General features: G+C 36.0%; 1 protein-coding gene across 2 annotated transcripts; it reads left to right on the top strand.

Annotated features, from left to right (window-relative positions):
• Positions 1 to 13,591: 13,591 nt before the first annotated feature.
• CP29A (29 kDa ribonucleoprotein A, chloroplastic) lies at positions 13,592 to 17,063 on the top strand. Of its 2 annotated transcripts, none has more exons than XM_009783205.2 (5): positions 13,592 to 14,014; positions 15,002 to 15,103; positions 15,457 to 15,759; positions 16,544 to 16,611; positions 16,775 to 17,063. In XM_009783205.2, exons 1-4 carry the CDS (start codon positions 13,664 to 13,666, stop codon positions 16,607 to 16,609), a joined length of 822 nt encoding a protein of 273 aa, XP_009781507.1. In that variant the 5' UTR covers positions 13,592 to 13,663; the 3' UTR covers positions 16,610 to 16,611; positions 16,775 to 17,063.
• Positions 17,064 to 19,516: the final 2,453 nt, after the last annotated feature.

Below are 19,516 nucleotides of genomic sequence, written 5' to 3'. Positions count from 1 at the left end.
TAAAGAATTTGAAGGGTGTTTTACTAGGTTTAGAAACTGAATGAAGAGTAATCAACATTGGACTATGTTCAGATATGTATGGTAATCCATACTTAGTGATCACATGACCCCCACTGCATCATTCACTCATAATTGCCAAAAGCACTGTCAATCCTGCTGCTGATCCTTTCTGCACCAGATTGCTTGTTAGACCATGTGTAGTAATCACCTGTCCATGCTAGCTCATTCAAAGTCAGAGTAATTACACAATCAGCAAAGTCCTGCACTTCTGTATAAGTAATAGGATTGCCCATCAGCCTATCATTAGTATATAGAACTGCATTGAAGTCCCCACATAACAACCATGGTTTTGTGATTCCTGCTGCAATGCTCTTCAAGCCACTCCATAACTGCTTCATTCGCTCTATAGTATTGCATCCATATATAGTTGTAACTGCACAGTCAACTATCCCCACCCTATCTTGTACCAAATAGTGTATAAATTGAGTTGCAACACTTAGTATAGTAACATTGTACCACTGAGAATCCCAGGTAAACCATATCCTCCCATTTGAAGCATCTTGATAGTTGGTAGTATAGTTCCATCCTAGAATTATTTTTGTTATAATTTTGCTAGCATTGTGTTCCTTAACTCTTGTTTCCACTGTAACTGCTAATTTTATTCTTTGGCTACTAATGTATTTTTTTAACTCTTTTTGTTTATACTTCTTATTCACCCCCTTAATATTCCAAAATAGCCACTTCATCAGCATGTCATTCTACCTTTACCCTTATCAGGGAGTACATTGCTAGTACACCATGATCCCTTGTTCAATGGCTCAAAGGAATTCCTCATAATAATAGCTGATAAAGCTGGAAAGTTTACCATATCCAGCTCAATCTTGTCCTTTATAGCTTTACCTTTGTCCACTCTTTTTTCCACTAGACACTGTTGATGGGAGGGAGTCTGCATAGTATCCTGCTGAGCAGTTGTCTGATCAATGTATATTCTCAATGTCTACATCTCCTACTTGACCAAGCTTCTGTGGTTCAAGCTGTTGTAAGCTAGTCTCCTCTGTTTGCTTAGTTTGACTAACCCCTTCTTTCATTGGTCCTTTTGATCTCCATTCCATAGTGATGCATATGTATTCCAAATCATATGGTACCCAATTTTGTAAAATTTATATATCGATATATTATTAAAATATAACTTTGAGTAAATAATTATACACGAGAATAAAGTACAAGTTTCTTTGATAAATTCGATCGTCACATAGCGACTTGTTTGTTGAAGTCAATATGATTAAATATCGTTTGGTTTGAACTCAGGAATATGAATAATCAAAGATTAATTAAATACATATGATTTTTACTTACTTTAATTTTATGTGATACAAATATGCAATAAAGTGTACACCTGATATGCGATACTTTTGTAGCTTGTTATAAATACTAGTTTTTGGCCACGCACGTTGCGCCTGTATTCCATATCAATAACCAAAAAAAATTAAGCAATCACATAAGATTGTTAAAAAATGTGTTTGAATTTGAAAATTAAAAAAAGAATGTAAGTTCTTGCAATGATAAATGGCGATCCTATTCGGCTCACTCGTTAACATTAAAACAGCTTGCCCCAAAAAAATCGTCGAGCACCTTATTGTAATGTCGATGTATGAATTATGTATTTATTTGAGTTCAATGAGTTAATACTCAACTTGTATCATATTATTTACAAAAATCATTTTGTCCTTCTATGGCCTGTAAGGAAATTAAACACCCTCGTAATGCAAGTTTAAATGCTCAAGGTTGCCCAATTTTAAGCATGAAACAATATTTAATACTTTATTAAAATGGCCTGTGTGAATTCCTTTTCATAAATTTTATAGTAATAAAATATTTGTTACAATATTTCCTCTCAATTAATTGGTTAGGATGATTGTCGACAAGGTTTTCCTTTTGCGAGGTTGAAGAATAAACTGGTCTGGTGTTGCCCATGCTTATTTCTTCCCAATTTTTCATCATTGGAAATTTCCATACTTGATAAATTTAATGAAGAACATTGAAGGCTAGCATCTCAATACATCTCTTATGACCACTCCCTTTTAGACCATTCGTGTGTTACACGTGCATTCTATTGTAATAATTACAAAATTTATAACTTAAAATAATAAATTTTAATCACATATAAATTTATTTGAACCATAAAAATAAAAATAAAAGTACAACAACGTAAACATCCTTGCACATTGGTCTCTCTTGAAGGATGGTAAAGTAATTTTTAATATATTTGCCGACTTTTTCTTTATATTGAAAACGATTATTTCAATTTAACTAAAGTAAAAAAAATGATATAAAAAATAACCTCGATTAATTTATCTTTATATTTTTTTATTTTTTATTTTACTTGAAAAAAGAGATATGAAGCGATTAACTTTTTATGTTATAAACTGTGCATACTTTAAAGCAAAAAATCCGACCTGCAAAAGATAATTTAGAAGAAACCACAAAAATCTCAAACAAAACAAATTTGGTTAACGTAAACCTAAGGTAATCAAACTTAGTTATTGTCATGCATGCAATTGAGGAAATCATACTTGGCAATTGAATTTTTTTTATTTTTGGTCATAAATACTTGGCAATTGTAGCTAGCTAGCTCTATGAACTCATCTTCCTCAAGATTCTTCTCGTAGTTGCTAAATAAAGTGAAGATGTTAGACCTGCTCTATTATTATTTCCAGACCATAGCACAATGAAGTTGAAAGATCAAACACATGCCTTAATAGATATACAAAGATCAAAAGTACTTAGCTATAAAAAAAAAGAAAAAAAAAAAGAATTTGTGTCCCGTAATTTATATATAAGAGAACGATCATACCAACTTCATAAATTAAAGCAAAGAGCATCGTTATTAATATTAGAGCAGAATAATTACTTAAGTAAGATAGATAAATAATAATTAAAGTGATTCAAAATACTTGGAAGATTAAAGGCATGCAAGGTTATATATTATTAAAAGGAAGAAAAAAAATGTAAACCCACCTAACATTTTCGTAGCATTGGGTGGGATTGTGTAGTTTGCTTCATGTCTTTTCTCTCCACCTGTTTATCGATATATTCACCTAAACTATTGTTCCTGTTTGGACAAAAGCAAAACATACCAATAAATATAAATTGAAAAGACATACCTCTCATTCCTTCGCGTCCGTTTGTATTCCAAAATATTTCATTGGTTTAATTGGGAACATAATAAGAATCATTATTAATTGGGGAATACTAAACGTACCTCATGCTAAATAGTTCCAAATGCAGTACATATATAATTTAGTGTTTTTACATTTATATACATTAAATTTGAAGAGATAATGTATATTTAGAGGGTAAAATCGTTATTCAGCTTTTAATGGGTAAATTAGTAAATTAACTTTAACTTAAATTGTTCACACTTATAATATAATATGATATGATATGATATGATGATATGATATGATTTTATTTATTTTTTGTTTTGACTTAACTAATCATTAATGATATCCACTTTTACTAATTAATACTATTAAAATTACTAAAATTCCCGTAATTGTATATCCAATTATTTATAAATAGAGAAGTAACTCAAAAGTCAATCACAAGGGTTTAAATCCGTAATAGAAGTGCAATTTTTATGCACTCAAGGCAAGATAAAAAAAATTAAATTCTATATTTAGCGTGAGTTGAAACTTTTATAGATTTGAGGAGTGTTACAATCTTCCCTCCTTTAAAACTTTCATCCTCGAATGTTGCTAGGGCATTATTCTTAAGTTAACAATCATTCCTTAAGTCCTTGAACTTCTTAAGTTTTCTTAGCACTACTCACTTTCCCAAGTGACTTATAATTTTGGCTAACTCTCTAAATTATCAAAATTTTCGGCAGAGTCTTCCTTGTAAATTAGACTATCCAAAAAAATATCTCTGTCACCAATACCTCAAATACACCAACTAAATATACCATAACAGGCCATTCATAGGCACCATACACAGCTCATAAACTAATTACTCACACTCCGACAAGGAGGTACCACAATAACGAACCAAAATCTAAAACACAATACTTCAGCAAAAAGTAAATAATTTTAATGAATTAAATATACTCTGGCATGGTATTAAATTATTTAATAACTAAATATACTTTGACAAAAACTAAATTATGTCAACAACTAAAGTATAATCTATCAAGGATTTAAACACATGCTAACTTGCATTTAATAAATGAAATACAAATGCCAAGCCAAACCTAGGTTCACATACCTTGTTCCTCAAATAAATAAGCTCTTCCTCATATCTTCTTCTACCTTCCACGTATCCTCTTTTAAATCATGATTACTCCATAAAATTTTTACCGATGTTGTATCTTTTGTTCTTAACTTTCTTACTTGCCTATCGAGAATTTCTGTAGGTGCCTCTTCACAAGTCAAGCCTTCTTTAATTTCTATGGTATCGGCAGGTATTATATGTGACTCATCATGAATGTACTTTCTAAGCATAGATATATGAAAGATAGGATGAACAGAGGACAATTCGACGGGCAACGCTAGTTCATAAGCCACTTTTCCCTTCTTTTCTATAATCTCATAAGGCCCGATAAACCTAGGACTAAGTTTCCCTTTCTTACCGAACCTCATAAATTCTTTTATTGGTGAAACTTTCAAAAATACCTTATCACCAACCATGAACTCTAAGTCATGGTGCCTCTTGTCAGAGTAGGACTTTTGACGATTCCGGGCCGCTTTTAGTCTTTCTCTGATTAGCTGGACTTTCTCTAAGGCCTCAACAACAAACTCTAGACCAATCAACGGCACCTCTGCTGGTTCAAACCAACTCATTAGGGACCTACATCTTTTCCCATACAACGCTTCATAAGGAGCCATACCACTGCTAGCTTGATAGGTGTTATTGTAAGCAAATTCTATCAGTGGCAAGTGATCATTCCAATTACTTCCAAAATCTATAACACTGAGAGTCTGAATGGTCATTTCTGCCTGACTATCGGTCTTTGGATGAAAAGCGATGCTCAAATTGACCTCGGTACCTAATCTTTTCTGAAATGCCTGCCAAAAATGCGCTGTAATTGAGGGCCTCTATCAGATATGATTGAAATCGGAGTACTATGTAATCCGATTATTTTTTTAATGTGCAACTACGCATACTGCTCTATAGAATCTATCGTCTTTACTGGTAGGAAATGGGCTGACTTTGTGAGTTGGTCTACGATAACCCAAATTGAATTATGCTTACGATATGTGCGAGGCAGACCTACTACAAAATCCATATTAATCATCTCCCATTTCCACTGTGGAATCTTTATATCATGAGCTAGGCCACCAGGCCTCTGATACTCGGCTTTGACTTGCTAGCAATTCAAATATTTGGCCACATGATCTGCTACTTGCTTCTTCATGCCTTTCCACCAATACAACTTTTTCAAGTCCAGATACATTTTGGTAGCACCTGGGTGGATAGAATACCTCGAGCTCTGAGCTTCTTCCATTATGGGCTTCCTAAGACCATCTACATCAGGTACATATAATCGATCATTCAACTTCCAAACTCCATCACTTCCCAGAGTGAAAGCAATGATTTCTTTGTTTCTGACTCCTTTCAACTTCACTAAGTACGGATTTTCGTCTTGATTAGCCTTAACATGCGCAACAAGAGAGGATTGCGCTAAGGCATAAGCAGTTATACCTCCTTCTTCGGCCTTATCCAATCTAATCCCTTCATTTGCCAGTATTTGAATTTCTCGACCCAAAGGTCACCTTTGTAATGCAAGATGGGCCAAGACACCCATTGACTTCCTACTAAGTGCATCTGCTACCACATTAGCTTTGCCTGGGTGATAAAGGATATTGATGTCATAATTCTTCAATAACTCAAGCTACCTTCTCTGTCTCAAATTTAACTCTTTCTGCTTGAAAATGTACTGGAGGCTTTTGTGATCTGTAAATACTTCACAATGGTCACCATATAGGTAGTGTCGCCATATCTTTAATGCAAATACCACAGCTGCAAGCTTCAAGTCATGTATGGGGTAGTTCTTCTCATGATTTTGCCTGGAAGCATAACTAATAAATTTTCCATCTTGCATAAGAACATAACTAAGACCAACTCTAGAGGCATCACAATACACTGCGAACCCACCCGAACCTGCCGGCAAGGTTACCATAGGTCTAGTGGTCAACATCTTCTTTAACTCTTTAAAACTCTGCTCACGAGCGTCTGACCACTGGAACTTAACTACTTTCTAGTCAACTTAGTTAATGGAGCTGCAAGTGAGGAAAATCCTTCTACAAACCTTCTATAATAGCCAGCTAACCCCAAGAAACTCCTGATTTCGATTGGTGTTGTAGGCCTTGGCCAGATCTTGACCGTTTTTGTCTTCTGAGGGTCTACTTTTGTGCCTTCACTAGATACCACGTGGCCTAAGAATGCCACTGACTGCAACCAGAACTCACATTTTGAAAACTTGGTATAAAGCTCATTCTCCTTCAAGGTCTCCAAGGCTATCTTGAGTTGTTCTGAATGATCTTCCTTGCTCTTAGAGTATGCCAAAGTATCGTCTATAAACACAATAATAAAGGTATCAAGGAATGGCTTGTAAACTCTGTTCATGAGGTCCATGAATGCAGCTGGAGCACTTGTCAACCCGAAAGACATTACTAGAAATTCATAGTGCCCGTAGCGAGTTAGAAAGGTTGTTTTAGATATATCCTCTTCGTTGATTCTCAATTAATGGTACCCTGACCTCAAGTCTATCTTTAAAAAGTACTTTACCCCCTGAAGTTGATCAAATAAATCATCAATTCCTTGGCAGTGGATACTTGTTCTTAATGGTAACTTATTTAATTGCCGACAGTTGACGCACATTCTGAGAGACATATCTTTATTCTTGACAAATAGGACTAGGGCACCCCACGATGAAAAACTTGGCCTGATGAAGCCCTTGTTAAGAATATCTTTCAACTGCCCTCAACTCATTAAGTTCTGTTGTAGCCATCCTATAAGAAGGTATAGATATGGGTTGAGTGCCTGACATGATATTGATAGCAAAGTCTATGATTCTTTCAGGAGGAAGTCCGGGAAGGTCATCTGGGAAAACTTCAGGAAATTATCTAACAACTGGCACAGAATGAAGAGCTGGTAGTTCTGATTCTGTATTAATAATGTGAGCCAAATAGGCGAGACACCCCTTACTGATCATTCGTTGGGCCTTCAAGTAAGAAATAAACTTACCTACAAGCGATGTTGAACCACCATTCCACTCTAAGACTTCATCATTTGAAATTTGGAACCTGACTATCTTGGCACGATAATCTAACATGGTACAAGCGATGCCTCAGTGCTGCGACCTTGGAATGAAACTATACAACCTCTATAAACTCTTCTGGCTTTCACTGACTCGCCAACTGGAGTAGATACTAGGAATGGCTCACTAAGTTATTCAGGTTCTAGCCCGAGGTTAATTGCAAAGTATGGAGTCACGTACGAAAATGTTGAACCTGGATCAATTATGGCATAAACATTATGTGAGTAGACTAGAAGTATACCTATAATAACTTCTGCAGATGCCTCTGCACTCTGACGATCAAGTGTAGCAAACAAACGGGGTTGTCCTCCTCCTTGAGTAACTCGATCTGCACCTCTGCCTGCCCCATGTCCCGTCTGAATATGAGAACTACGAGCTTGAGGTTGATAAACTGTAGTAGCTAAGGAACTAGAAGGACGAGCTAATCCCCCATTGAATTACGTCGCAAATTCCTTTATATGACCACTATCTCTGCAATGATAGCAACCGTGGAACCCGAGCTAGCACTGATCTGGATGTTGCCGCTTACGTATACCACAAAGACCTTGTTATTGTGAATGTTGCTCAACATGACTCTGGCTATATGAGGATGATGTTCTAAAATTCAGATTCTAGCGAGACTGGTCTCCATAACTCTGAGTACGTCTGGAGGAAGTCCCACCACCTGACTGATGACTGTACTGAGCTGGTGCTAATGACTACTTATTGAGGGAACCCCTTCCTCCTCCGCTGGATATACCACTAAACTTGCCCGATGTCCGGGCTTTCTTGTTATGCTCTTTTTCTTCTCTCCTTTGTTGTTTGTCTTTTTTTAAGAGCTTGGCGAAACCCACAACAGAGAAGAAAGCTGGCATTCCTACTGCTTCAGCTAATATCATATCCTTAATGTTGTAAGCCAACCCGCCAACAAACCTGCGGATCTTTGTTTTTCCTGTTTTAACCATGTGAGGAGCATGCTTAGCCAAACTTATGAATTTCATGTAGTACTCTTGCACACTTTTATTCTCTTACTTGAGCTACTCGAACTTTGTAGCCTTAGTTTCCCTATCCTCTTCTAGTATAAAATTACCCATGAAGGCCTCTTCAAATTCTTCCCAAGTAGGCGGACCATCTTCTTCATCTCTTTCCTTTTCCCATATCTCAAACCAAGCGCTAGCCACATCTCTAAGCTGGTAGGCAGCCAGCTCCACAACTTCATCATCAAATGCCCTCATCGCTCGGAGAGCTTTCTTGACACCCTCCAGCCACAACATTTGATCTTTATCAATTATAGTACCACAGAACAATGAAGGACTCAACTTCAAAAATTCATTCACTCTTAAGGACTCAGAATTGTGTTGTCTATTTGATTAAGGTGGAATCTCAGTCTTCTCTCATTCTGGTTGGCCATGAAGGCTTTAAACATATCCACAAAACTATTAACAACATTAAATATCTGACCCACCTCTGGAGATATAGCTGTCTGAGCCGGAACTGCTGTTGGGGTGGCACTGGATCTTGAGGTACTTGCTCATCATGCTTTACCCCTTCTTCATGTTCAACCCGGAGTACTTGAACCCCTTTCGTGGATTTACCTTTCCTTTTCTGAGTTGAAGTCTTCTTAGTTCTACCTTGAGACACAATAGTAACAATAGTTTCTTGAGCAGCATCCTGAGCGTCGGTGTCAGAGTTGCGAGTACGAGCCATTTTTGCACATTTTAGAGAAACGAATACATTAGATAATTTCTTAGAGGTAGGCTCCACCGCACGATCTAAAGTATAAAAAAAGAGACTTTCCCTAAATGTTTGTTGCCTCCTGTTTATAAGTATGACGTGCTTCATACTCATAAATGAGATTCTACTAACACGGCTTCATAGACCCCTAGTGACGCGTATTAAACCCGTGAGGGTCTAGGCCCCGAATGGACAATATCACTAGCGGGCTGGGTTATTACAGATGGTATTAGAGCACTCTTGAGTCAGCCTTGTAGATGGTGGGTCAGTGTTCAACTGAATTTAGGCAAATCTCAGTTAAGCGGGGCAAGCCTGAGTGTTGAGTCTAGGCAAATCCCATGTTGTGGGGCAAACCTCAGCGAGGACGTTGAGTCCATAAGAGGGGGTATATATAATACCCCAGGTTTTAGACAGAGTCCCCCATCGACAAAACACAAGAGGGATGTTGGGTATATATGTTAACAAGCCTTAGACTCTAGTGACGCATTTTAAACCCGTGAGGGCCTAGGCACAGATGAGACAATATCACTAGCGGGCTGAGCTGTTACAACCCTTTTGTTGGAAATATTGTTCATTTGGTGACTCGAACCCACAACGGTTTGTAGGTGGGGGGTGTTGACCATTAGAGCAACCCCTCTTGTCACGTGGGATGGTGTTGGATATGGTGGAGGACCTAATGGAAGAAAGGTATTTTTGCACATGTTTTGTAAAATCGGGGGCTATGATGGACAAATAGTATAACAAAGTATATAAATGATCTTCCTCATAGTAAAAAGATATTTTTGATTCTTTTCCGATATATCATTCAACTGTGCCTCAATTCCTAGCGAGGGCAGATAAATTTGTATGCCATTTGGCTTATGAATTAGTGTGAAATTAGAACGTAGTTGCTCTCAGAAGGAGCTGCATATATATATATGTGGAGCAGCACCAACCATAAGTTATGTTTGCCTTGGCATTATAGGAGACACTAAAATGTAGTATATCCTGTATTTGAATCAAATAGGAAGTGGTCCCTTTAGGGATATCCGATAAATGAAAAATCAAGAAAACTTTGGTGGTCCAATTGATGCACAAACTGTTGTTTGTTAGGTTGTGTAAAGGCAAATGGGTGTAGCAGATGACAGATTTGCAGCTGTTCCTTTGCAAGTTGCTTTTGCTATTCCTATCAATTAATATGAAAAACTATAAGATGTATAATCTACAACTTGAGCCGTTTTTTTCCTACTACGTTGGCCCCTCACCTTCTTATGGTATTGTGAACCTATTAAATTATCAGAATCGATGTATCTACTTCAGTAAAAAAAAAATCAGAAGATCGTTCACTCTCTGCTCATAATTTTGGAGCCATGATTTTTTATGAATGAGATCGTAATCATGAATTAAGTAAAAGATCAGAAACAGAAATGAAACTTTGATTTTGCTCCATTTTTATACTCTCTCTATATAGTGGTCGTTTAATTTGGAACAAGATATCCTGAAATTATAAATCTCACATTCTACATGGAATAGATAATACCAAGATTTTGGTATAAAATCCAAAATTTATACCGATTTTTAGATAATACCAATAACTAAATACCATACTAATCTCGCCTTTAGGGCTTAGGATATGTTACCTCTCTCAAGTGAGTTGAATGACTCTAGCCTCACCTGTCAGTTTGACATATGGCATCATCAACTTGCTTAACTTATATCAACAAACAATATTTTTTTATTATTTATTAACCGGTTAAAGTATGTTATTACTTATTTTTAAGTTTCAAATTAGGACTACTATACACAATTGTCTTTTTCTGTAGATTATTTCAATTTGATGGTGTAAAGTATTGGACATTATCGATGCGCGATAGAATCACAACAATTTAGTGGTACAAAGCTTAGAATCTAATAACTAAGGTTAAAAAAAGAGGATAGTTATGGCATGTCACAGCATTATTTTACAAGTTTCAAATCAGTTTTGTTAAAAATAAATAAAATAAGGAAGGTAAATATATTATCACAAATTACAAATGGCTAAGCATTATAAAAACAACTCAATGGAAGCCTCTAGGCTCATTTATTTGCACCTAATAAATGTTTGAATCTTAATTATTCAAATCTCAAATCATTAAGCATGTTTGTTCTTAGGTAGGGGTGCTTATCGGGCGGATAATTATGTATAACGGTTCAGCTTATCAGTTATCGGATTATAAATGTAGTAATCCGTTAGTCATTCAATAAGACAATAGTCGGATTGGTATCAGATTAACAATTATCAAGTGCGGTTTATCGGCGAAACCAAATAGAATTTTTTTAAATAATCAATACCAAAGGGCCAAATGCATAGTTTAAACTGTCTCTGTTAGTTTTTGAACAATCAATACCAATAGCATTGTTATTCACAAAGGTGATATTATGGCCCAGAGAGGAATCCAATTCATGTCCACTCATAATCCACGAGAAGCCAAAGATGACTGGCATTAGCTACAGACACTTCTATCATTCTACGTTACAAGTTTGCACGCATTTACGACTGTTTTGGACATGAATCTTATATGAATGTATCTGATTATAATTTGCTCACTTCTATTAAAATACATTGAAGATATAATATTAGATTGTTTAGTATCTTTTAAATTTTATATTTATTAATATTTAAACAAAAATAGATTTTATATATTCACATGTTGAGAAAATAAATAATCTTAATTATTTAGTATTAAATCTTAATACAACTTGTTAATTTTTTTGTTATCAGTGTCAAATGTTTTAATTCTAATGCACATTTTAATATTTAAATATATGTTTGAAGTCAGACATTTTAATTGTAATAAAAACAAATGAGGCCTTGATTGACACACACCTCAAAAGAAAAAGAATAAAAATTTGGAAAATAAAGAAGATAACACCCAAAACTTAAGCCCCTCCCCTCTCTAATTGTCACCCAAAAGAAAAACTCAAATAATCGTTCACTCAACCACTTAAACTATAAATACTTTACAGATGTACTCCCTCCGTCTCATAATATGTGTCGCAACAACTAAAAATAGTTGTCTCAAATTATTTGTCATTTTAGAAGTTCAAGACAAAATTGATTATATTTTTCCTCTTTTACCCTTAATAATTAATTATCTTAGAAGACTACAAACACATTACTTATGGAGATGACACATAAATTGAGAAAACGTTTAATAAGGGTAAAGTAGTCAAAAACTATTCTTTCTTAAGGGGCATGACAAGATAATCACGACACATATTATGAGATGAAGAGAGTAATATATATATATATATATATATATAATCTCTATATATCGACCAGAACAAGTAAACAACGAATCCGACCGGCTATTTGTGTAAAAATCTCAAAATAGAAGACTCAAATCTGGATTGCAACAAGCCTAGGGCATTTGCATCTATACCCGCTTTTTGTGTCATATTTTAACTTGTGTCCGCTTTGCAAAAAAAATTGCAAGCGTACCCGCTTTTTCGCATAACTTCAGCACACGGGGCAGAAGTCGCGAAGGCAATCATGCAAAACTTGCAAAACTTCAGCATTCTAGTAGCCGGGCCTGAGGTTCAGCTCTAGAGTTGAAGTTTTTGTTTTGGAACTAGGAAACTTCAGCTCTAGTGCTCTAGAGCTGAAGTTTTGCATTGTAACTGGGAGATCTTGTTCCCTACTAAATGAAGTGACAGATCTTCGTCCACTGACATCCAGAGATGGTTTTCTACCAATCATTGTATAGTACATGTTACTTAAAAAAGAAAATGAAGACGCTGGAAAGATAACTGCAGTTCCTCTGTTGATGTTCTCCCAAGTTCTAAGCAAGGAAAAAGTCTTTCCTTCTTTTCAAATTAAGCATTGAATATAAGAAAGCAATTCTTTCTTTTCTTGTAAATCAATGGGATAAATGAAGCTTTCTCTTGAACAGATGGGTATAAATACCAACTCTGAAAATATAAAATCATCTCCTGTTAATCTTTTTGTGTCTTTTCACTGTAGCTTCCAAGAATGAATTTTGTGATATATTAGTTAGATATATCACTCCCTCTTGTCTCATTTTGCTCGACCTGGCTTGGGTTTCACAAAGTTTGTGCAGAAATGTTTGAATAGAAATAATTGCCTTACAAAAACGCTTTCCAACAGTGAGCAATCCAAAACAAACCCTACTAGTAACTTAAACTTTTTTCTAATATTAATTTGCTGTAAATTTGGAGCAGAAGTACAACTGCCGAACTGTTCAATTAAAAAAATTGACCTTATAACTAAAGCAGCGTTGCATCTGGAGATAAATACCAATTTGTTTTGTAACTTGAAGAAGAAAACAAAGGAGGAGAAAGAGGGTTGAAGTTATTTAAAAAGTAGGTACAAGTTAATTTTTAAAAAAAATTAGGTATAGATAAAATGGGGGCGACCAAATAGGACGCTCGTGCAACTTTTTTAACAGGCCTTAAGCAAACATGGGCCTTATCTCCTAAAAACCCAAAAGTAAAAAAATCTATCAATGGACCCAAGATATCTTACAATCAAACATCACATTTCCTCTGCCCATAAATATCCCCATAGACACTATTATATCCTCCTTACATCCACAACAGGAGAGAAAGAAAAAGCCTATCTTCAATTTTTTTTGCTTCAAAACCTTATCTTCAATGGCTTCCTCAGCTTCTTCCCTCCATTTCCTTTCCCTTACACCTCAAACACTTCCTCTACCAAAACCTACTTCTCAAACAACTTCCCTTTCCTTCTTTTCCCTTCCTCCTTCTTCTCTCAACCTTTCTTTATCTTCTTCTTCATCTTGTTTTTCTTCTCGTTTTGTTCGTAAGGTTACCCTTTCTGATTTTGACCAAATTGAGGATGTTGAAGATGGTGATGATGGTGTAGAAGAAGAACGTAATTTCTCTCCTGACCTTAAAATCTTTGTCGGTAACTTGCCTTTCAGTGCTGATAGTGCTGCTCTTGCTGAGCTTTTTGAGCGTGCTGGTAATGTTGAGATGGTTGAGGTAATATATAAAACCACTCATTTCACTTTCTTGCTTGTATTTTTGTGGGGTTTCTTGACTTTAGATAATTTGAAGTTTTGTTTGGCTTTGTTTGAGTAACTAGACTTGTAAATTTTTAACCCTTAAGGTTCGTGCAAACCTAAAAATGATAAATTAAAGTGGTTATATCTGAAAATTTAATCTTTTAGGTGAGATGGTTAGTACAATTCAACATGTTATAAGAGTAGACATGTACATGAGGCGAAGTGTTTTATATCTAAGAATAATAGGTAGAAGTGTCTTCAGCTAACAATTTAAGCTTTTAGATAAGGCGGTTCAGGAAGGGAAACCCTGGTGTAACTGGTAAAGTTGACGTTATGTGACCAGGAGGTCACAAGTTTGAGCCGTGAAAGTGGAAATAGCCTCTTGCAGAAATGTAGGAACTTCGTACAATAGACCCTTGGTCCGGCCCTTTTTCCGGAGCCCGAGCACAACAGAAGCTTAGTGCACTTGCTTCCCTTTAGATAAGGCGGTTCAGACAATTCAACATGTTATAGGGCATACCTGTACATAGGGGGACGTGTTGTATATGTAAGAGTAACAAGTAAAAGTATCCTTTTCTAACAACTTAAGCTTTTAGATGGGATGATTTTCACAGTTCAATGAGTTCTTATTATATTATCTTTATTTTTTATTAGAGAAAATGTCCTTAAGGTGTTATAGAAGGAAGTCGTTTTGGATTTCTTGATGTTTGGATGTATAGTGATTATGTGAGGCTAATGGACTTGTTATGTTGAAATTTTGTTTGTCAATGTTTGAATAACCGAACATGTTGAAAGTTGAAGGTTCGTACTGGATAATCTTTTAGTATGACTAGGAAAAATAGCCTTAAGACGTCGTCACAGGAAGTTGTTTTTTCGATGTTCGTTGGGGTTTGGGGTAGAGTGAGGATGTGAAGGTTTGAATGGGAGGTTTAAGTGTACTTACTGGAGTTGTTAACTTTTGCAGGTTATCTATGACAAGCTTACAGGAAGAAGCAGAGGTTTTGGTTTTGTGACAATGTCCTCAAAAGAGGAAGTTGAAGCTGCCTGTCAACAATTTAATGGATATGTAAAGCCTTTTGCTTTGTTGTGTTTCTCAGTTAATTATGCTCTAATGTGCATGTCCAAATATTTAGTCTTGAATTCCTGTGGCCTTGGATATCTTATGTATTTTTTGAAATCGAACCGTTTGTGTTCAGTTTACAATTTTTTAAATGATTTAACTGAAAACCAGTACTCCGTTTTGATAGTAACATTTTGGCAAGGTTTCACACTGTAGAGTTCCTATGATAATTTGCTGATAAAATGATTTTTACGTCTTACTCTTAACCATCATTTGTGTCACTTGTTGTTAGTGATCCTTTCTTTATCCAAGAGTTCTTTGGTTTAGACACTAAGCAAATGTTTTGAATCTTTTGGCAGGAACTCGACGGGAGGGCATTGAGGGTGAATTCTGGGCCACCACCAGAGAAGAGGGAGAATTCTTCTTTCCGTGGAGGCAGCAGGGGTGGGGGAAGTTTTGATAGCTCCAATAGAGTCTATGTAGGAAACCTCGCATGGGGTGTTGACCAAGACGCACTTGAGACCTTATTCAGTGAGCAAGGTAAGGTTGTGGATGCCAAAGTAGTCTATGATAGGGATAGCGGTAGATCAAGGGGCTTCGGATTCGTAACATACAGTTCCGCTGAGGAGGTCAACAATGCAATTGAAAGCTTGGACGGAGTTGTAAGTATTTTCTTACTCAGCTGAATTATGCATCTATCTTTATGTTCTGTATGTATATGTGTCTCCACACGGTTGCATTTTCCGTTCAAGGTTGATTTTGTGTCCTGGTTTAGGTTTCACATATACTTGTATGTCATAACTAAATTTTCCCACATTGATGGTATCTGTCATTCAACTATATGATATATAGAACGATTAGGTATTTGCCTACATGTTGCGTTCTGGATCAGTCTTACCTGCCAAATATGTCTTCTAAATAGTGATGTAGATCGCACGCAAGGGTGTTTCCTAGTGGTCAATGAAATGGGTTGAGAACTTGAGGTCTCATGTTCAAATCCTAGCGGAGACAAAAATACTAGGTGATTTTTTCCCATTGTCTAAGCCTTGGTGGGAATATACTGGTTATGTTATTGTTGTTGTTGTCCAAGCCTTGACGGAGAGAGTTATCTGGTACCTATTGTTGGTGGGAGGTAGCAGGTATCCCATAGAATTAATCGAGTTGCACGCAAGCTGGCCCAGACACCACGATTATCAAAAAAACAATCAAACTTGGGGTTTCAGTCTTTCTAGATACTTCCCTTTGACTTGTCTTCAATTAGTAGATCTGTGATTTACCATCAAAACTGATTCTCTTATATTGCATTGTTGTATTATTGAACGAGTTTCACATTCTTTTTTGTAATTTTCTTTTTGATTCCTTCTAGTAAAATGAGTTTTGAGCCAATATTGTTTTACTTATTTATTGATCTTTGTTTGCCTTTCCATGTTGAACTTCGTGGTGTAGGACCTTAACGGAAGGGCCATCCGTGTAAGCCCTGCTGAAGCTCGGCCACCCAGGCGTCAATTCTGAAGGTTGTAACCAACATCTTTTTGATCGAGAAAACGGTTGGGGTAAACAACTTTTCAAATTGTCATGTGATTAGCAACCCAAGTGAAGTTGACTGAACATTTAAGTTTCAATAGTTAAACCAAAAAGGTATGTTTCGGCTCATAAGAATGTATAATTACATGACAGGGTCCAGGAGATGACGATAGTTGCAACAATGATGAGTTAGTAAATCTGCAACTTCTACCCCAAACTTGCGCGGACAAATGACTCTCTCCTTCTGGACTAACTAGAGTTCTCAAGTAAATTAGCTTTCGTAATGTATGTTCTGAAATTGCCTCGGGAAAAATTCTTGATCTTGTAATATGCTATCCATCACTTGTTGAAGGACACGACAGTTAAAAAGTTTGATACTCTTTGAAATGTATGTTAGCGAGAAGCATTCTTGTTGTACAATGGATTGCAGGAATTGTGTTAATGGTGCCTATGCCTCTACAACAATTAATGGTCTTTAAAATTTTAATATGTCCTGCACTAAATGTTGAAGGGCAGGGATTTTCTTGAACAGCTGGGACAAGAATCCATAGCACAATTCAGGTTTTGCTTGTCTAGTTAAGGTCCCAGACTGTCTGCATTTTAAGTCTCTGGTAAGCCATGTTGCTCGTATCTTTCAAAAATGCCATCGGGTGTGTATCAGATCCCCCAAAAGTTGTTCATTTTGGATCCAATAGGGGTGTGACAATATTTTTGGAGGATTGAGTAACATAGCTGGTGGTGGTTACAGTGATAGGCTGAGGGCTATCATGTACTGTGTGCGAGTTGCCCATCCTCTATGTATTATCTAATCTAGTTGAGTGGGCATGGTTGTCGCTGCTCGCGTGGTCGCAGCTATGCAGCTGAAAGTCACTTGGCTTAAAGAATGCATTTTTTCTAACAAAAAAGGTCAAGAGAGCCTTGAGCTGAAATTTTTTCAAGTTGTGTGTGAAAAGTAGTTGTAATATGTATAATTAAAGTGGTAAGTTATGAATCTCAATTCTTGATAAATCAATAAATCAAAATTTCCGAGGTTGCATGGCTATTTATTACTATAGTATTTAAGTTGGTAAAAGATGTTGGTGAAACTTGCTAAAAAATTGACTTGCTAATTTTAGGCATGTAAGATGCTATATTCAGGGATATGGTGTTGCTTATCCTTAGCTAGTTTCCATGCAACATGGGGATTTGCAATCTATTTCTTGCCCAAAATGCTTACTATGACAAGGGATGACACCTATTGCTGGAGTGAAAAGATATACTCACACTCTTTAGTCTTTACAACAACATATTACATATGTCACTTAGGTTAAACAAATGGTCCACTGTTCTTTCTATTTCCCTCGTTTTCTGTTTCTAGTTTGCTAGGAAATGGCTGTCAAAATGAACTTGTCATTCTGGATTGGTTGCATGTTTGATCTTTGCTCTCAATTATTTCCGATCTACGATGTCCTATAAAACGACAGTCGGGTGAATGCAGGGTCCAAAGAAGGACCGCGCCCATAGTGGTGTGATGTAGACAACATCCACATTCTACTATATTCGGCAATCTAAACTCACAAAGTGTTCTCTAAAGTCATCTCATCTACATTTGAAGCTATTCATTGTATTATTCTTTACGACCTTTATGACTATATATTAGAAATTTAAATTTCAACCGAACTAACATTTTAACTATTGCTTTAGTGTTTTGCAATTATCATTAATATCTTAATACAATTGATTATCTTAAACTCTGTATCTAGTCAAATATTATCATACAAATAAAACAGGGAGTATAAATTAAGCCAACGAGAGGAGTCCAAACTGAATAATATTCACTAATTATTGAGCTAATGTTGAAATCTTGGAAGCATTTTCGTTTTAACCTTACTCAAAATTGTAAGTAGGAGTAATTACTTACTCCATGCTCTCTCTCGCTAGTGTGTATATGGGATCATATAACCTATTCACTTTTCTACACCAAATAAGATAAATTTAGAGAAGGAAGAGTAAGAAATACTACTATTACCCTATTTCTTCTCTAGTATGTGAAAGCTCGCTGAAAAATTATACTCTATATGTAAGGTCAAAATTATTTTTTATGCATAAATAATAGATGTTGAATCCCCTTGGTTTGTTGGTTTGTTCTTGTGTTTACTTTTTAATATTTCGAATTCCCTTGGTAAAAAATCCTGGATCCGCGATCGCCACTGCTTGAAAGTATTTTCTGTTGAAGTTTGGCAAAATGCCAAAGTCCCACATCGGTTGGGAGTTGAGTTTGGGGGGGGGGGATTTTCCCCCTATAAAAGAAGGCCTAATGTTTAGGATTTAAACACACCTCTCATTTGCCTTCTCATCTGTTTAAGACATTTGTATCTTCTCTCTTTAGTATTATTTCACTTGTATTTTTGGAGTGGAATAAAATATTGGTTGTGTCCGAGGAGTAGGCAAAATTAGCCGAACCTCGTAAATTCTGGTGTTCCCTTTATTGTTGCTTTATTGTCTTATTTATTATTTGGTGGCTGTCATAATTTTTGGTATAGTAGTTGTGACTTATTCACACTATATACATTTGGCTTCCGCAACAATTGGTATCAGAGCCAAGGTATTGTCTAAGTATGCTCTGTGGTTGCAGCATAGTCTGATCTTCCACATCAGAAAAGATTTATCTTGGTAACTGAGTCAAGGTTCTGTCTGAGTATGCTCTGTGGTTGCAGCTTAGTCTGATCTTCTACATCAGAAAGGAAATAATCTTGATTTGTGTCGTCAGCTATTAAATAATATTTGTGTCAAATATGGGAGACAATAAACAAGAAGAATCTACATCAAGTGTCAACAATACGTCATCATTGGCATCTTCGCTTATGACAAGAATTGTGTCAAATGCGAAATTTGCGGTAGAAATTTTTGACGGGT

The sequence above is a fragment of the Nicotiana sylvestris genome, chromosome 7, assembly GCF_000393655.2.
Source record: "Nicotiana sylvestris chromosome 7, ASM39365v2, whole genome shotgun sequence".
NCBI classification, from domain to species: domain Eukaryota; kingdom Viridiplantae; phylum Streptophyta; class Magnoliopsida; order Solanales; family Solanaceae; genus Nicotiana; species Nicotiana sylvestris.
This window is presented reverse-complemented; position numbering and strand designations above follow the sequence as displayed.